This window comes from Diadema antillarum, unplaced genomic scaffold (assembly GCF_040938485.1).
Source record: "Diadema antillarum isolate AM-2024a unplaced genomic scaffold, OU_Dant_1.0 seq00000195_RagTag, whole genome shotgun sequence".
NCBI classification, from domain to species: Eukaryota; Metazoa; Echinodermata; class Echinoidea; order Diadematoida; family Diadematidae; genus Diadema; species Diadema antillarum.
In genome coordinates, this window is record NW_027271258.1 from 94877 (window position 1) to 114250 (window position 19374).

The following is a 19374-nucleotide window of genomic DNA, read 5'->3' on the forward strand; positions in this document are numbered from 1 at the left end:
ATGGCGCTTTTATATGAAGCGTTGTGAGAGAATCAACCTTTAAAAAAAACACAGTCATTTTGAATGTAAAATCGCCTAATAAAACAAACAGAACATGAATAAAGTCAGTCTAGTATAATACTCACCGCATAATTGGGATAGGATGGGAGTCGCAAAAACACCCCTTAAAGCAGGGTGCCTGATTTTGCGATGATACACTCAAGGCATCGATAGTACACACATGTACATTTTGTAACATGCACCACCCGACTGTTATATCCCTCCCCTCAAGATCTCGTATTACCATTGACCATCGAGTAAATGCAGCCAGGTTCTTCTGTCACTTACAGGTAGTCGTGTGCATGGCAGATTGTTGTTAACGCACTTCCCTGCGCATGGCAGAATGTTGTTAACCCTACGCACACTCCCACACCCTAATGACAATCTGTCATGCGCACAATGATGTATGTTTGAACTCAGAAGACATACACTGAAAAGTGATCAATTTATTTTAAAAAAAGAGTCCCTCTTAATTTTGTTCTCGCTTGCCTTATCGCTGTATTTCTTTTCCAGTGATTATTCATAGCTTGGGCATGTAGAATGTTCCATATACTGTAAAAGTGGTTTCTTTCGTGTACAGAAACTTTCGCGGTTTCCATCGGTGCCAGCTTTTTCACGTGTGTTTAAATTTGCCGTCGGTAATGATAGCGTTGTAACAACGACGAGTTCAAAACATTTTCGCGTGATGTTAAATTCGCGGTTGAACCTCAAAGCGCGAAAAGCACGAAAATAAAACCACCGTGAAAGAAACCACTTTTACAGTAAATCCATATCCATAGACAATGATTACACAGAATTGATGTGGGAATGTCAAGGGAGGGTTCATTCAATCACTGAGCCTATATGTAGCTAGAAAAAAACTCATCCTTTTTGGACCACAATAAATTACTATCAAATTCATGTCGATGGGAAATACATAATGAAATCTGACCAGCTGTTGATATTCCCGACTTGCATTTGATTGTAGCTTTTATGACATGTTACCGAGCTCCAGCCGACCATGGACTTTATACACATGTGTCGTCAACATCAGATCGAATGTTCATTGAGCTAGCTCGCCACACGCACATGGTGAAGCTTCGCGAAGCATAAAATAGCTTAAGTTAGTGGTTTTACTTGATGAAGGTCCCAAACTGATTAGTCCAAAACTTGTTTTGCAAGTACCCTATGCATATTGAAGCAGCAACTGATAGGGAATCTTTGTAAAGTTGTATTGGGTTTTGGTAGCTTTTTTTTGTGTGTGTGTAAAGTATGAAAAAGAAAATAAAGATCACTTGAAAAAAACAGCATCCCATTTATCGTAGGCCCGTGTCGAATTATCAAGTGAAAAAAGCGTGCACTGGAAATGTTTCGGGAGGCATTTGTCATTTTAACTGATGTCCCCAATTGTCAGGTGCCCGATTATGCAGTGAATATCGTATTAGATGTAAACACTATATCCTCTTTGATGTTAGTAAATATTTTAAACGAATACATAATGGCATCCTTAAATTCAACTCTGGAGCACATCCGAAATCTAATCAATTGAGCTCATTGTGTACAAAAACAGAAGCAGAAACAAACTCAAAACATTACAATGTCCAGCATCTTTGGGGCAGAGGCATACTAGTACCAGAAGTGCACTTGCATTAATAAGCTCTGCCACAAATTTTTGAGTGTGATGATGTTTTCTTAAGCACTAAATGTTTAAAGGGAGTTCTAACATATTCAACCAGCAATGGTGAGTCAGTTGAGTGCATTTTGATATTGCCATACCAACACTTTTTTTTTCTTTACTTATTCAGTTCATTTAGTTTGGAAAAGTGGTGAATAATTATATGTGCTGAAAATATTGCAAATAAGGTCCGATCACATGACTCAGTCAAAACATCAGGATTAATCTCCAGTCTCATGATCACAACGGATAAAACCAGAAGGTCATATACTGATAGAGCAACAGGTCAACCAGTGTATCAATGTGTCTCCAGACATTGAAATGTAACTTTACTACATCACACATCTTTTTGTGTTTTTTCCTCTTTTAACCTTCCGGGGATCTTAATACAAAACTTACCTGGACTTTTAACTAAGTACAGTTAGTACCAACAAACTTTAATCACAGAGTTCTCAAATTGTATCAATCATATCTCTCTCCAGTTTCAAGACATTATTCACTGGCGGACAAACCTTCCTTTTGAAACTTTATGCTTAGAACTATAGAGGGAGCAATTCATTTATCTTGTAACACCTAAAAGCAAGTCAACAAATCCTCTACCTATCTCTTCATGACTCTTAGTCACACAACTCTGAAACTTTTCTCTCTTACTTCCTCCACACATGTATTGCCCCCTCAAAGGGGAATTTTACAATAAGATTATGTTGCTAAGTATGACAACACGAGGGTCAGATGAGATCAGTGAACATTTGGGGAAACATCAGACACACAAGAAAAGTTATGAAGTGATCAAGTTTAGGGAGTAAGACAAACTGGAAACTCTGTGAGCCACAGCTTTCCATTTGTTATGTACACAAAATTTCACTAATTTTCGTTTTTCTAACAAGAACAAAAAAATCTCTAGACCTGTTCTTGGTAAATGACAAGAGTGATATGTTTTTGCACATCATCCTTGGTCGATAGGTTCTATCTGTGCCAACATATTTGAGGAAAATTAACATTAGTGAAATTTTGTGTACAAAACAGATGGAGAGCTACTTAACATCTATATCACACAGAGTTGCCAGCTTGTCTTACCCTCTGAACTTTATTCAGTTCATAACTTTTTTAGTGTGTCTGATTCCCCCCCCCCCAAATTTTCACTGATTTACTCCTCTACTTTTTCTTTTACATACAAAAACAACATAATCTTTAGGGAAGAATCCCCCTTTAATACCACCACATGCATAATTGCGAGTCATTGTTCTCAATGAACACACACGCTACTGCAAAATAGCAAAAGCAACCAATCTACTACGATGGACTACTTTTTTTCGTGAATTTTAAAAATAGTTGATTAAAAAAAGATGCAAAAAAAAAAGGGGGGACGGGCTAGGTACGAAGCTCACGACTGGGAATTAGTAAGGTACACCATGCTACAGACATCACGACAACATTATACTATACACAGTCTACATACAATCATGCCAATTTGGTGTGCCTACAGGATAGGATTAACTGTCTCAAGACCACAGACTTGGAAGGCTATTGGCATTGTACATAAACAAGATTCCGACGGGACTGGAGGACAATAAATAAGGATTTAAAGGGGGAGGGAAAAAAAAAAGACGGAACAAGAAACAAGAGTTAGCAGCAGTGCATGCATGATTCGATTTAATAAATCCATGCTATTAGACCATAGGCAGATGTGAGGTGGGGTAGTATGTACAGCATCAGGAGACAGGGGTCACAGGCCAGAGGGAAGAGTTTGCTGAGAGCATTCTGAAGTGTCAAGATGTTTGTTCGTAGGGATGATGAAAAGAAAAAAATCTCAACAACAACAAGAGGGCATTCCGCAGGTTTATTATTTTTTTTCTTTTTATCTTTTTTTGGGTTTAGTCAGCAAAGAGTACCTACCCATAACTTTTCCACGTTCAGCTAGAATGAAGAATAGAGAGGTGTCCAATTTCATATATCGCACATTAGAGAGATTGACTGAGAAATAAATGGACAGAACTACAATGGAAAAATAACAGAGCAAACTACTTTTTAAGAGACGTTAACACTACACTACAACAGAATAGTTTTATGCACTATTTTGTTTAATGGGAAGTGTTCTTCTTGCAGTAGAGTGTACATATATTTGTATATTTTTCTTTTTTCCCCTTAGTTTTTCCACAAAAATATACCTCGAATCACAAACATATGATAAAGAAGCATAACATTTTGAGACATGCTTAAAATCGCTGTCCAGAGCAGGGAAAAATTTGTTAACTTTAGTTATTTATTCATTCTCTCGACTCGACTCGTACCTTTTCATAAGAATGTGCAATTTCTTTCCCTTTATCCTGCCATGACAAAGATGACTCACGACTGGTCTCTTTAATATCAGGATTTTGCAGCATATTTCAGATTAATGATTTCTCTTTCATTATTCTCCAAGAGTGCTTCTGCATTTTGAGAGGTCGATTTACAATTGATTTGAGGAGTAGAATAGAATTTTCTGTCAAAGTTGCTCTGACGTCGGTGAATGTTGTTCGCAGGCACTTCTGACTCTGAAGAGTGAGTTTCTTATCAAGGGTCATGGCAAACCTCATACATCAAAACAAAGTTATAAAATCAGAAAGGTACTTCCGCCAGGAAAATCAAAAGCAATATACTTCGTGGTTTTTGTTTGTTTGGTTTTTCTTTTTAAGGAGGAAATTGAAATAAATCTCTGGTTAATGTGACATGCATTATCCTGCTACTGCCAAAGAAGAACACTTCGAGGAGTATACATGTACATAAAAACCTCAACAGCATGAAAATGTCGGGCATACGAAGTATACTAGACAGTTACTATAAGGAACACAATGCAACATCAATCATAGAGCATAGATGAGATGTGTGCATATTTCCAATAGATGCATTACCATGTAAATCCAATACATTAATGAATTTGATGTTGTTGGTTTTTTTTATTTCAAATACAAAATTATGTCATTTCTGCAGGAGTACATTAATAGTCTGCGGCAATTTGATGTGCTTTTCTTACCATCTAAAATGCTGCGAAGATGCAGACTTTTTATTTCCCTTTTCCTCAGTATGTAGCAAGAAAGCATATAGGCTGACTGCGGAGATCTCATTACAAAGTCAATAGTCTCAAAGTTTGGAAAAAATCAGCAAATTCAAACAAAGTACAATGTTAATCGTTTCATGGGCTACAACATACAATATGTATTGTATGTCCATGCTCTCTAGCAAGCACTACTTGAATACATATCTGACAGAGATTCAGCGAGCTATAGCGAGAGATCTAGAGGGGTAGAGAGGAGATTTTTTTTTTTTTCAGAAATTGCTCACTTCAGCATGTCATTGCCTCAGAAAAATGAATAGATATTGATGTTTCCAGGAGCATTATGTAATGCATGTTGTAAAAAAAAAAAAAAAAATGAACACTATCCCATGCTGAATGGCTATGGATAATCATGAGGTCATTTTGCTTTTCCAGGCTCTTGCACAAGATGATCTCAGCATTCTCTGGTTACAAAAAAAAAGTTCTGTTCTACTGATGGAGTCCGTGCAAATGTGGATTATTGCCCTGGTGCATCTACACGCTACCCCTTTCTTCGCCTCTTATAATGCGTCCCTGGACCATGACCTGTACAGATCTGACCCCTGATATCATCATCATTATGGCATTTCTTGAGAATAGCCGTTACCTGTAACACACACACGTCTTACTCGCAGAATTTCTGAGAGCAGTTCTTGTGCAATACCTTTAAATACCTGATCACATGTTTCAAACTTATACTAAACTTCAGGCTGGCATTGTGTTGTGAACAGCCATTGCCAATCACAGTTACACCACTATGTTACATCATTTTCTATACTGGCGTTTCTTGTCAAAAGCCTATACCAATCATATCGAGGTATCAAATCACGATAATTTTACGATGGCTTTTTAAATGAATGACCTTCAACAATCACATGCATACAGCTTCTACAGACTTGTGCATCAATACAGATATTTTTCTGGTGGCATTTTGCATGAACAGGATAACGAGTCTACCAGCCAGCCACATCACAGCCTCTTCATCAGAGACAGCTGAAGAGCATGCAGCAAATGCCCAGAGATTTCCTCTGAAAATCCTGAATTGTTAGCACACATGATCTGTTTTTTGCTTGATACTTTTAATACTCTAATTTTCTTTCTGAAGTTCACAGATACTTTTATAGCAAGTTAAATCCAAAGCTCTACAAAGTAAATATTTGCTATTTTCCCAGCAACAACAAAATATATCACAAAAGATACATAATTTCAAGAAACATAAATTTTACCCCAGATATTTTCATTGTAGGCAATTGGACACACAAACACATATAAAAAAGTATGGCATTTGATTGAGATGCAACCATCTGTGACACACTAAGCAAAGAATCTGTGAAAAAATCAGAAACTGTTAAAAAAACAGGTGGGGGGGATACTCATGTATCTTTTAGTATCTGCCTTATGTTTCCCACAGACATTTAAGTTTGAAGAAAACTAGTAATGATGTAAATTTGTTTGTTGGTTTTTTTTTTTCTTTGTGGATTAGTCAAATCTATGAAAGCCTCCGTTCTCATGTCTAAAGGTAAGCCTTCCTTCTATAAACCCAGTACCAAAATTATATCTAATATTAATACTCGTGATGCTGCTGAAAAAAAAAAAAAATCAAACGTCAATGGATGTATCACCTACAACGCTTTCAAACCACGAGAGTACAAGACATATGGACAGAAATAATCCATACATACACAAACACACAAACACATAAAAAAAGACAGAATCAAAGAGAAAAAATAGGGGAAAAAAGGTAAAAAAAGTACTAGAAAAAGGGTCAAGAAATACCAGCACTTACTCTTCCACTCTTGCAGATCAGCATAACCTTGTCGAAGAGAAAGCAGTACCTTGCGTTCATCTGACTGTTGGGGGGAAGCAGAAAAATGTTCAGAGGCAGAAGCGATTTTAGTAGAGGATATGCCTCTGGTGCGTCACGTGAGCTATTCAACTTCCTGCATTAACAAAATTAATATCATCTCTACGGAAATGCTAATTCTTAAACCTTTAACAGGGAAAGAAAAAGTCTGCATACACCGCACAGACATAAATCTTCTTACCCACCCTGGTTCGGACAAGAACCTAAACAATGGAGAACATAGGATCATACAGCGATTTTTAGATACTAAATCACTCACAATCATGTACGGAAATTTGTATATTTTGCTAGGCCAAGTGACCTGGATAGGTGTCTCTATGATTGCATATTCACTGCTAATCTCTCTCTCTCTCTCTCTTTTTTTTCCTGCCAAAATTGTAAGTCACTCTGACATCTGCATTGAGTTTGTTTAAAGACTGTATTCAAGTGGCTCCAATATGAACCTTTCCTACAATAGGCATGTGTAGTGATACAATTCAGAAAAAAAAAAAAAAACACCCAGCATTTTCCATGAAACCTGCAACATTTTTGGCTACAAAATACTACAAAAACAGTACAAAATACTGCAAAAAGAGTAACATAATTTGGCATTTGTTGTTGTGGGCTAGCTAGAAAGTACTGTAGACTGTCCCAGTCTGTTCTTATCATCAAATGATGCACTCATATGATACACTGTAGGCACGGCATTTCATATGCAAATAATTTCATTATCTTTAAAATACTATGTTATTTCAAACTTGCCCTGGCATCTTCAAGCGCTATCTACATTTAGCATAGTTTTAAACAAGAAAAAAACAAACAGATACAACCTAACAATACAAGCCCAAAACATCAAGGCACAGACATCTCCATATGATGTGAACGAGGCTCGACTCTATGCGTTGAGCATGACCATGTTCATGGCCGACACGAAAACCCTACCGCTTGTTGCCCCCGGATAGCCGAATCTTCAGCTCCCCGTCCTTCTGATTTCGTCCGTACTCGTTCAGATTCACTCCTTTGTAGTTCACCAAACTAAAAATGAAAAACAAAACAAAAACAATTCATACATAAAAGAATGAATAAACACATACATACATACACACTTATACATATATACATTCATTCATACATAAATTGAAAAAAAACAAGTACACTTTGCACTACAAATAAATCACTATTACACTTACATCTATCAAAACAATTTAATGATAAAACCTGGGATGAAATGACATAAAAACAGCAAGAATTAATCACCATTTCAATAGCGTCATACAGGCACGTCAATACTTTCATCATTGTACTCTAGACTTTGGTGGCACTACTACATCGCTATTAAAGGGATCATATAGTTTTGGTTGAGACCTAACTTCAGGTTTCTAGCATATTTTGGTGAGATAATGAGAAACCTCTCATGAAATGTGAAAGAGCATGTAATACCAAGAGGAATTCGACGTTTATTTGATGAAAATTGGTTTTGAAATGGCTGAGATATCCAAAACAGAGCGATCCTAATAGAAGGTGGGACCCACCTTTTATTATGATCGCTCTGTTTTACATTGTTTTTGGATGTCTCAGCCATTCCAAAACCGATTTTCATCAAATAAACGTTGAATTCTTCTTAGAATGGTATGCTCAGTACTATTTCATGAGTGGTTAAAAGCCTAATCCTCATCTCCACCAATACTATACTTTCCCTTTAAAAATGCTTTTACCTCCCTTATCATCACCCAAAATAACTTTTTGCACGTGGAAAAGTCTCTTTCGATTTCTAAAATTACCTTCCTTGAATCGCCTCGTTGGTCTGCATGATCTCGTAGTCTCTCTTCACCTCATTCACATACAGCGACAGATCCTTGCCAAGGAGAAAACAGATGCACAAAAAACATAAGAACATATAGAAGAGAATTCAAATTTAAAGGACAAGTCCACCTTCGTAGACATGTGGATTGAGTGAATGAAGCAATATCAGTAGAACACATCTAAAGTGACAGTTTGAGGAAAATCTGACAATCCGTTCAAAATTTTGGAAGTTTCTAGTCAGTCACTGCTGGATGAGAAGACTACTACAGCTTGAGATGTCATATGTGTACAACGATATAAAGAAAATACATGTATAAAGAAAAATCAACATACTTTCACTTTTCTTGCATAATACAAGAACACTTGACTTGCCTCTTTCAGAAGGCAGTGGGAATAATATTACCCTTAGCATACGTCAGTGACAAGTCAAGGAAATGACACTTTCTTTCAAAAAATACAATTTTGTGAAATTCTGCTTGTATTTTCAATGTTATCATTCTATGTACGTGACATCATACACTGTAGTAGTCTACTCATCCAGCAGTGACTGCGCAGATATCTTGATAAAAATTCATAACTTTTGAATGGATTGTCAGATTTTCTCCAAACTTTCACTGATCCAAGTTCTACTAATAGTGCTGCATTCACTCAATCCACATGTACATTGTACACGAATGTGGATTTGTCCTTTAACCCGTTGAGGACAAGTCCCGAGTATACTCGGGCAAGCGTCTATGGGAAATGCATGGTGTAGCAAAATCACACCGTCCTCAACAGGTTTATAATAAACATTGCTACTATTCACAGTCCTCTCACTGGCACACAATACCCATTTTACTTCCACGCAAAGACCTGAACGACCTTTACATTTATAACTCATCAATCCATCACAAAAGATAAGCATAGTTTACAATGGCATTGCAACAAACTGACTTCATCCTATTCATTTGTTGTCGTTTGTTTTTTCATTACATATAAGCATCGTCACTGGTTGCTCATTCTCATTCAGAGCCTACAACAAAAGTGCAAGTACAGTGGAAACTCACGGGTGCTAAATCCTGCTTTAACTCTTTGCCATGCTTTATCATTATAAATCAAAGGCTGGCATCTCGGCAGCTCTTTCCATGAAAGCCTATTGTATCATGTTTTCCGCCTTCTCTTTCTATTGTGTTTTGTTTATTGTTTCTTGGTTTCACATCAATACAATTTGCCTGATCATGTACACAGGCAATCTTGATCATGCCTGTCAATTTGCATGAACTTGATCACTGATCACTCGGTGATTGTACGTTACCATTTTTTTTGTGTATGCATGTCTAAATTGAATACTTGTAATAGTTCTACGCTATACAATTCTTGCAGAGTAAAATGCAAAATATGCAATGATTATCACCATTTCTGACAGCAAATGAAACAAAGGTAACAACTATGGTTCACCTTACATAAATAAATACACATATTTTTCCCTCCTCCCTCTCTCTCTCTCTCTCTCTCTCTCTTCATCTTTTGTATTTGGTATTATTAGTTCTCTGGTTAGTGAGAAAAACAGTGATATCTCCTTAATACATGGTAAATGGTAGGATGTCTTGTGACACAACTGACCTACACATATACATCAAATGTGGTACCCTGAACACTTTTTAAATCACTGCTCCCAATGGTAAACAGTACCTTTATGAGAAATATGAAAATTGAACTGAACTGCATGAATGCTGACTCAATTTAGGGCAATGCCGCATGCGGCAGGATGATTGCAATTGGCAATAAAAAGCCAGAGATTGAATACTGCCCTCTATACACATGCACTGAAAGTAGGAGAGAGAACCTGGGAAAGGGGCCAAGCGCATTTCCATACCTGCATTTCGTCAAGGGCCTCGTCCAGTTCTTTCCTCTCTCTGTGCTTCTTGTCCGTGTGCTTCACAAGTTCCTGTAAGCAAAAAAGAAAAAGAAAACAGAAAACAGAAAAATATGATTAAATTAAACAACTACTGCTGGAATGAAATTCTGTAAAGTGAAGATTGTTCGTGTGTATTTTAATTTCATGAAGTTCGCGAGAGCCAAGATTCGTGAAATTAAAATGCACATGGAAGTTCCTGTCTACACTACACACATTGAATGATAGAGGCTACTCGCGAAAATTTCATGCTGCGAAAAAGGCCGTCGGCTCCAATTCGCGAAAATTTCATGCCGCGAAAATATTGTGTTTTGGCTACTTTTACACTTGCACAAGAGCTTGCAGCATGTTGGCATTTCTCAAGTAAAAGTTACTACCTTGTATGTTTACAGCATGGTGGTAAGCCTTCAACGCAGAGAGACAGCAATTATCTAAAATAGGTAATAACTCCCTTCCAACATGAATGAAATGATGGATATTCATGACCACAGCATACGCAAATAAGATGACCTGATTACGTCATTACCTCACCAAATCTCTAACTGGTTTGTACACGCAAATACATCATAAAGATTGTGTGTTTGGTCAACAATGTCATATCTGACACCTCTTCACCATATAATTGCTCTAGAATATCAAAAACACGACATCTTCCGGGGAAGTGTACAAGTCATTCAATCCAATTTCAAATGAAACGAGAATGAAAACTTTGAGAAGATTTGTGAGCCGATCACAGAAAGACTTCAGTGCTCTTCGCTTCTGTTCAGTGTCATTTCTGTATTCCACTTTCAATACAGTATAACAGAATATACATGTACTAAAGAGTTGATATAAATTATGTCAAACTGAACTGAAGACTCAAAAGGCATTGACAATGTGTCCTTATCCTCATTTATGCATGCAGTTGCAACTGAAATATCACTGTAATGTAAAATCATGAGAGCTTGACCGTACAAAGTACCATAACTCTTCCTCTCAATGTCCACTTTCAATGAAACCTACCCATATTAGAGCGTACTGGAAAATGGAGTGGAACAGCACTCCAAACTAAAGATAAATCGACACTAGGTCCTACATGTACTCCCTCTCCCCCTCCCCCCAATGTCATCATCATACTTGTATGTATCTGACAGCTAATTCAATTGATTTACACAATGAGGGAATCAACCTTGGAAGCCAGTGTCACACGCTGCTACAGAGAAAGTAATTATGGGTATATTGCAAGGAATCTTAACAATAAATAAGGAAAAAAAAAAACACCTAAAAATAATACAAATCTTTAATGGCTAAAACTGGCAGAAAACAACAACAAATACACAAACAAAAGCACAAATGCATACAGACACATGTACAATGTATACACATTTTGCACACAAAGCAAACAAAGCAAATAATTCAGGTACTCGCTGAAGACCACGCAAAGTGAAAAAAAAAGAAAAAAAAGTCAAGTAACACAGATTCAGGTATGTGGGACTGAAGAATCATCAGTTAATCTTCTCAGTCCTCCTCAGTCATATGCAATTCCTTTTCTCGAACAAAAACTTTGTTTTTCTTGGAGATGTTAAATTACATGCCTGATGCCTTCCTTTAATATGTTTGTGACATATAAGTGAAACTTGGCAACTTACGCATGTGGTTTCCATGAGCCGAAAGTACATCGGTATGTAGGTATTGCATTTCCTACAAAAGCCCCTTGCTGAGAAAATGTACATGTATATACGGCGATAAACGGGATGCAATTTGTTTTGATTGATCTATCATACAGTAAATCCCAACATTACTGTCACATATCCCTTCACTATAGTTGACAACACACGGAGACTCCAACTCTCCCGTTTCCCATTTTTGCTAAATATCCCGTTCTCCCGCTTGAGCTTTAATTCTCCCGCCCTGGCTCTGTGTCTCAGGTTGGAAAGGATTTCTTAATTATTGCTATCATATGTTGAAAAAATAAGCTTTAGATAGCACCAGAAAGCCTCTAGTACCCTAGGAACTTTGCACTTTGCACACATCAACTTGGAGTCTCCCGTTTGCTAGGGGTTTCAGGCGGGAGAATCTCCAGATCAGAAGGTGCTTGGGGTTGGAGTCTCTGAACACATGCACACCCGTGTTAATATGATTTTTGCATGTGGTAGATTTACATGAATTCCTTACGCAAGGAAATGATAACATGAAATGTAAGAAAAATCCCCGCTGCATCATTTTAATTACTAAAAATATGAACAGGTTGTAAAGTGGAAAACAAACTGAATCATTATGTCCAAATAGACTGGTATTCCTAATGTTCAAATACACGTATAAACATACATTTTGCGTACTACAGTTGTACAAATCTAGTTATCAGACCTTTCAAGCAAAGTTTTCACTCTTTTCTACAATCAATTTTATTGTGTCTATTGATCTTGTTGTTACTGTTATCAGTTTTTTTGTCTATTATCATATCTCTATTCTCTGTCACAATGATTTACTTACCTTTCATGTGCAAAATAGCCATGAATAATGATGAACCATGTGTATATTTCCAAAAGTGATCATAGCTGATTACTTGTACCATGCAGAAAAAAAAAAATGAAAATGAAATGAAATGAAATCAGCCAGTTAGGATATGAGTTGAAAGAGTTGAAAGTATTCTTGAAGTGATGGAACTGCGTACAAGGTGACGTGTCAGGTTAAAATCATAAGACATCATATGCATAAATAATGCCTCCTGCACCCTTCGGGTGGAGGCATAAAAACGCATCGCAGGTACATGTTACGAACTGTTGTGGCATGCTGCTATAATGCTTATTAAACCTATTTATACAACTTTTTCTTTACTACAGATGAGGGTTGTTTATATTTTTGTTTTGTGTGTTTGTGTGTGTTCCACAGAGGTAATCCAGATAGGGTAAGACGTGCTGCAAAAAAGATCTGCGAAGCCAACGCCAGTCCTAAATACCACGACGTAATACAATCACCATTGGAAATCTGCGAGGGATGCATTCACATCGCCTCATTTGCCAAATGAACCAGGCACGCTCCTCCAAAGCTGAAACTCCCGTTAAGTGGTGCTTTAGAACGGCACGTCTTGAAAGCTGGGAGTTTCCTTTCGATGCAGTGACAAAACCAAACTCACTTCCAGAAAAATATACTTAAAAAAGAACACGGACGAAACAAAAACTCAGAACAAACACAACAACAGCAGCCACAGGGCAATTATAAATAAGAGCTGGAATTTCCTGAAACTAATGTTCTATATCTCAGCGAGGTTTGGTACAGGCAATTGTTGCATTCTGAGAAGGTGTCCCGTGAAATTCAAGGTAAAGGCATCTACTCGAGCCACAATGCATCTTTTTTTTCGGATTCTCGTGTGACTGTGGATCAGTTTCACGTGCAGTGACCGACTCTCGTGGCATGCAAATCACAGCTTAACCCATTGAGGACGAGGCCCGAGTATACTCGGGCAGGGGCCTATGGGAAATGGGTGCTGTAGCAAAATTAGCCCGTCCTCAAAGGGTTAACAGAGCCGTAACATACGCTGTACCTCAGCATCCTATAATAACATAATGTGACACTCAAGTGGTGAATGTGGCACATTTGTTCTTATTTTGTTTGTTATTTGTCTGAAGGAGATGCCACTAATAAAAAGAATATAAGAGTCAATTTTACTTTTCAGTACGCCACACTTAACTGGTAGACTGTAACATATTCACCAATAGAAAATGCCATTTTACAGTATTCACAAGAATATGACTGACATTTCTTTCTTTATATATTCCTATACTGAATTACATACCATACAGCTACACGTAGTTTGTGGAAAAATTTGACACTTGGGCAACCAAAACAGGAAGATGTCTACAGGTGTTTGCTTGATGAACACTGGAGAACATAAACTGCACTAAATGATTTCTACCTACATGTATCGGAGGATGTAAACTACACTAAATGATTTCTACCTACAATGTATCAGAGTCTGACATAAAATACACTAATTGATTTCTACCTAAAAAAAAAAAGAGAAGAAAAAGAAAACCTTTACAAAAAGGGAACCTAATTTCTACAAATAAACAAAAACTCTCATACAATACACATGACAAAACATCCAACTTCTGGTTACACCATATACACTGTCTTTACTGTCCAAGCAGTTTCACCTACACTTAGTGTTATATGAACAAGTACTTCAAGTGTGCAGCACTTCACGTTTTATGCAACACTTCACGTTTTAATAATGAGAACCAAGGGCGAGTCTTTGCCAGGCCGTGCTAGCGTCGACTGCATTGCAGGAAATGAGGCAAGACATATATATAAAACATCGCCTCACCTTAAGAAGAAGATGGTACTTGAGTATCCTCTGCATAGGGACGCTGAGAAGATCACGGAGCCGGAACTTGTTATCATTTGCAATTCTCTGGCACTCCTGTGGACAAAAAAAGTAAAACCAGACTTTATCTGCCGGTGACATGAGGCTGACAGTAGGAAGAGATGCGTGCAAACAATCGGCAGCACAGAGGAGGGCTACACAAGTCTTTGCAAATCTTTGTGTCATAGATATATCACTATGCCACGCCTCTTTTATCACACTTTACCATCTTTTTTTGTTTTCGTGATTTGTACAAAATGAAGAATCATATTTTTCTTAAATATACCTACGAATAGCCAAGTAGTAAAAACAACAAACATCACGTTGAAATTGTGACAGGACATTTAGAAATTTATCACGACAGTGAAGGGTGGCCAGATCTTGATGAACTTGACGAATCTTAACGAACTTGTCACGAGTACAGTGGACTCCCATCATAACAAAGTTCTCAGGGCCGACAGCTTTCTTTCGTTATATCGAAATTTCGTTATAACCGAACAAATAAACAGTAAAAAAACACAGAGCTGATAACGCTGCAGCCTAAATTCTTACTTCGTTGTAACCGGAATTTCGTTATAACCGCGTTTGTTATAATGGGAGTGCACTGTATTTGAACTGTGACTGCACTGCCCTGCCCACGCACTGAAGTAGAAACTCTGCCACTTGCTTCCCCTTCTAATTGAGTACCAGTATTTGATGGTTACTGCTAACCAATAAGATATCAAATACAAGTCACATCTCCAGGTCTGAAAATGTGCACCTGGGAGTTGGTACAACTCTATTACTGTATTGGCTGTGAAAATGCTCCCTTCCTCCCCCCCCCCCCCCACTCCCCAAGCAATTTCTGTTATACATTTGCTATGAACAGCCCAGGAATCGACTGACTATTATCAACCCGTTGTAGACGAGTCCAGAGTATACTTGGGCAAGTGTCTATTGGAAATGCGTGTTGTAACATAATCAAACCGTCCTCAACAGTTTAAATACTGGTTTACAAAATGTTCCTGCTCTTTTTAGGATGAGAGCTGGTGGCTTTCACATTTCTAATGAACATGAAGGAAAGGCTTGTCTGTTGTCATGGAAACGTCAAGCGTGATTTTTGTTTGTACCATTACAAGATTTCCATGAAATCCTTTCACCGACTATGAGCAACAGGGGACTTTGTCCTCGTACTTAAGCCCCAGGTTGGTACGATGAACACATCACAAGCTAGCTCTGTGTCCGAGACAGTGTGTGAAAAGTTCTATCCTTTGCCATTGAGAAAACCTGATGACTTTAAATAAGACGCTCACTTATTGATTAGAACCAGAGCAGTAGTTACCTCCCAAGTCATCAATAACTAATGAGTAGGGAGTTGTGTAGATGACTGTTGATAGAGCACAGTCTCTGGGTGAAACACAATGACGTCAATGACAGTGCGTGGGACTAACCTCGATCCTCATCCTAACCGTCTGGTTTGTTGAAACCTTCTCGATGTGATTCTGGGCGTGGAGCATCATGGAGCAGTAGTAGCCATAGATGAGGAAGTTCTTCTTGTGCTTCTTGAAGGCCTGGGCCATTGTTGGACTTGGTCTCTGAAAGGCGTCCTGAAGGTCCTTAAAGAAGGCTCGATGGCGCCTGTGAAGTTCCTGCAGCGGGAGAATTAAGGCGGAGGAGGATGATTAATACTGCACACTTTCATCAGGATAAAGGATTATATATCATGGGGTAAGAGTATCAAGACACAAGAACAGAACAAAACACAAACAACTAGACAAGCACTCAGAGAGCGCAGACCTCCACCTAGAAAGCAACTCATTTCCACCTGTTCACGCATGCAATCTATTTCCCAAAATAGAAGCCTTTTGTTTACGTCATTGCACTGCGCTTTATGCCTGAGCAGAGCGTGCACTGTAGTGCGCGTATGTAAACCTGCAGTACGCACAGTTTAAACTCCAAGTTTGTTGACCTTATATGCCAAAATATGAAAAATCCTTCAAAAATCGATAAAATTTCCCGGATCACTACCAAAACTGAATGAGGTGTTCCTTGTGTTAATAGACATTTCATGGAAGATTCATTTTAATCCATACACAACTTTTCGAGTTATTTTGCAAACAGACAAACCAACGCCAATGATCACTTAACCTCCTTCCTCAGTGGAGGTAAAAAATATGCAGACACACATACAGTATCAGAAATGCAGGTCAGTTATCATCACAATGTGTTTTTTTTTTATTTTGATGCACCTGCCTCTCTCATCACTACCACCATTACCATCATTAAAACCATCGCCATCACCATCTACATCACCATCACCATCACTACCACCACCATCACCATCACCATCACATCACCATCACCATCACCATCACCATCACCCTCACCATCACCATCACCATCACATCACCATCACCACCACCACCATAACCATCACCACCACCACCACCACCACCATCACCATCACATCACCATCACATCACCATCACCATCACCATCACCACCACCATCACCACCACCACCATCACATCACCATCACATCACCATCATCACCGTCACCATCACCACCACCATCACCCTCATCATTACCATGATCATGATCATCACCATCACCATCACATCACCATCACATCACCATGACCATCACCATCACCATCACCATCACCATCACCATCACCATCACCATCACCATCACCATCACCATCACCATCACCATCACCATCACCACCACCACCATCACCACCACAATCATCACCATCACCATCACCATCAGCATCACATCACATCACCATCACCACCACCACCACCATCACCATCACCATCACCATCACCATCAGCATCACCACCACCATCACCACCACCATCATCATCACCACCACCACTACCACCACCATCATCATCACCATCACCATCACCATCACATCAGCATCACATCACTACCACCATCACCATCACTATCACCACCACCATCACCATCAGCATCATCATCATCACCACCACCACCACATCACCATCACCATCACCATCACCATCACAATCACCATCACTACCATCACCATCACCATCACCATCACCATCCCTCATCATTACCATGATCATCATCATCACCATCACCATCACCATCACCATCACCATCACCATCACCATCACATCACCATCACATCACCATCACATCACCATCACCATCACCATCACCAACACCATCACCCTCATCATCATCATATTTAGGATCATCTTTATTATCTTTATAACTGCCATCCTCTCTAAGACCGGTTTCATATTATTCCTTTTCCACATTATGACCGAATCAAAGCACCATCATTTTCATCACTATAACCATAATCATCAAGATCATCATAATATTTGGCAACATTATTTTCATCTTTATCAATATCATCCTCTCTACCATTGTCATTACCATCGCCGCCATCATCAATGTCAGCATTATTATCAGTTTTAACGCCACTGTTGACATCATCAAAAACACAACCCCCAACAGCAGAAGCATTTTTGAAGACTAAATCACAAGGAGACTGCAAACAGTGAGAAAATTATTGCGAGCAACTTCCCTTAGACTTGTCGTAAAAAAAAAAATAATGTATACCAAAGATTAATAAATCACTTTTATAACCGGCTAACAATTTTAAAAGCATGACAAGCCTGCAAACCATGCTTGTACTCTTCCATACAAAAAATTGACATGAAATATAACGAAACAGAAGTGAGGAATGGCGACGGATGAATGCGAAGCATGCAGTCATGTCATGACAACATTATCTAGTGCACTCACCTCAATGTTCAAGAATATTGTGTCGATGTCCTGTCTAGTCAACACTTGCCTCAGTGGTTTGATGAATTGCTGGAAGGTGAAGGTTACAGAGAGGAGAAAAGACGCCCTTCGTCACAAAAGTGAGGCACAAGTGCAGCCGGTCAACATTCTTTCCTCAAATGTCACAAGCAGTTGGAAGGTATGCGACTATATGAGCATTTATCCTGATTTCTTCAGAAATTGGACTCTTTCCAGCAAATCAATCTGATACTCATAGCTTATTTCTCAGCAACCTACCCGACTGTTCTGATGGTAATCTACGGACCTTCAGCTAACAAACAACCAACAAAGTCACAAACATACACATATAAATAAATTGCAGAGCTATTTTTTTTAACAATCTGTAACTATAAATTAGCAAGTACCAACTATAGCTCTGCTAAAACAAACAAACAAACAAATAAACATGCAAACGAACTTGTTCTTGCTCTGTAAAAATCATTGCAAGTCTGATAGGATATTTATTCTTCCTGCATTAATGCCAAACAAAAGAAAAACTCGGTGAAGATTTAATTGCAAACAAACAGGAGCCTTTGCTGCTCCTTTTTTATTTCATCTATTTTTTTTTTTTTTTTGCATACAAACCACTAAAGCGAAGATGTGAAGCAATGACATAGCTGTTTTCATAGCTTGATTTGCATAACATGTCATTTTGACTGATAATAATGAGGACAAGGTAAAAATACATACTTGCACAACACTACCATATTATTCTATCAAATCCTTACACAAATTTTGCTTCATTACAGTCATACTGAACAAAGAAGTCAAACTTATACCTTGAGCCACTACAAACGCGACTTACCTCGCATAACATATGCAGCGCCTCCACATACTTCTGCTCCGTTTCGACGATCTCTCGCCGGCAGAACTCGCGTTTGTCAACCTTCATCGACTGCATTGATGGCAGGGGGA

General features: G+C 38.4%; 1 protein-coding gene across 3 annotated transcripts in view; it reads right to left on the reverse strand.

The window, feature by feature from the left end:
• LOC139728746 (guanine nucleotide exchange factor VAV2-like) overlaps positions 1–19374 on the reverse strand; it is a 123622-nt gene that overhangs the window by 23263 nt on the left and 80985 nt on the right. For 2 of the 3 annotated variants that reach the window (XM_071639686.1, XM_071639688.1), the window contains exons 6-14: positions 19265–19354; positions 18421–18489; positions 16082–16279; positions 14613–14708; positions 10268–10339; positions 8391–8464; positions 7552–7644; positions 6553–6616; positions 3590–3610 (exon numbers count right to left, since the gene is read on the reverse strand). In XM_071639686.1, the coding sequence (XP_071495787.1) occupies positions 3590–3610; positions 6553–6616; positions 7552–7644; positions 8391–8464; positions 10268–10339; positions 14613–14708; positions 16082–16279; positions 18421–18489; positions 19265–19354 (777 nt within the window). The remainder of the gene's footprint in view (positions 1–3589; positions 3611–6552; positions 6617–7551; positions 7645–8390; positions 8465–10267; positions 10340–14612; positions 14709–16081; positions 16280–18420; positions 18490–19264; positions 19355–19374) is intronic. The other variant, XM_071639687.1, reaches the window with a different exon arrangement.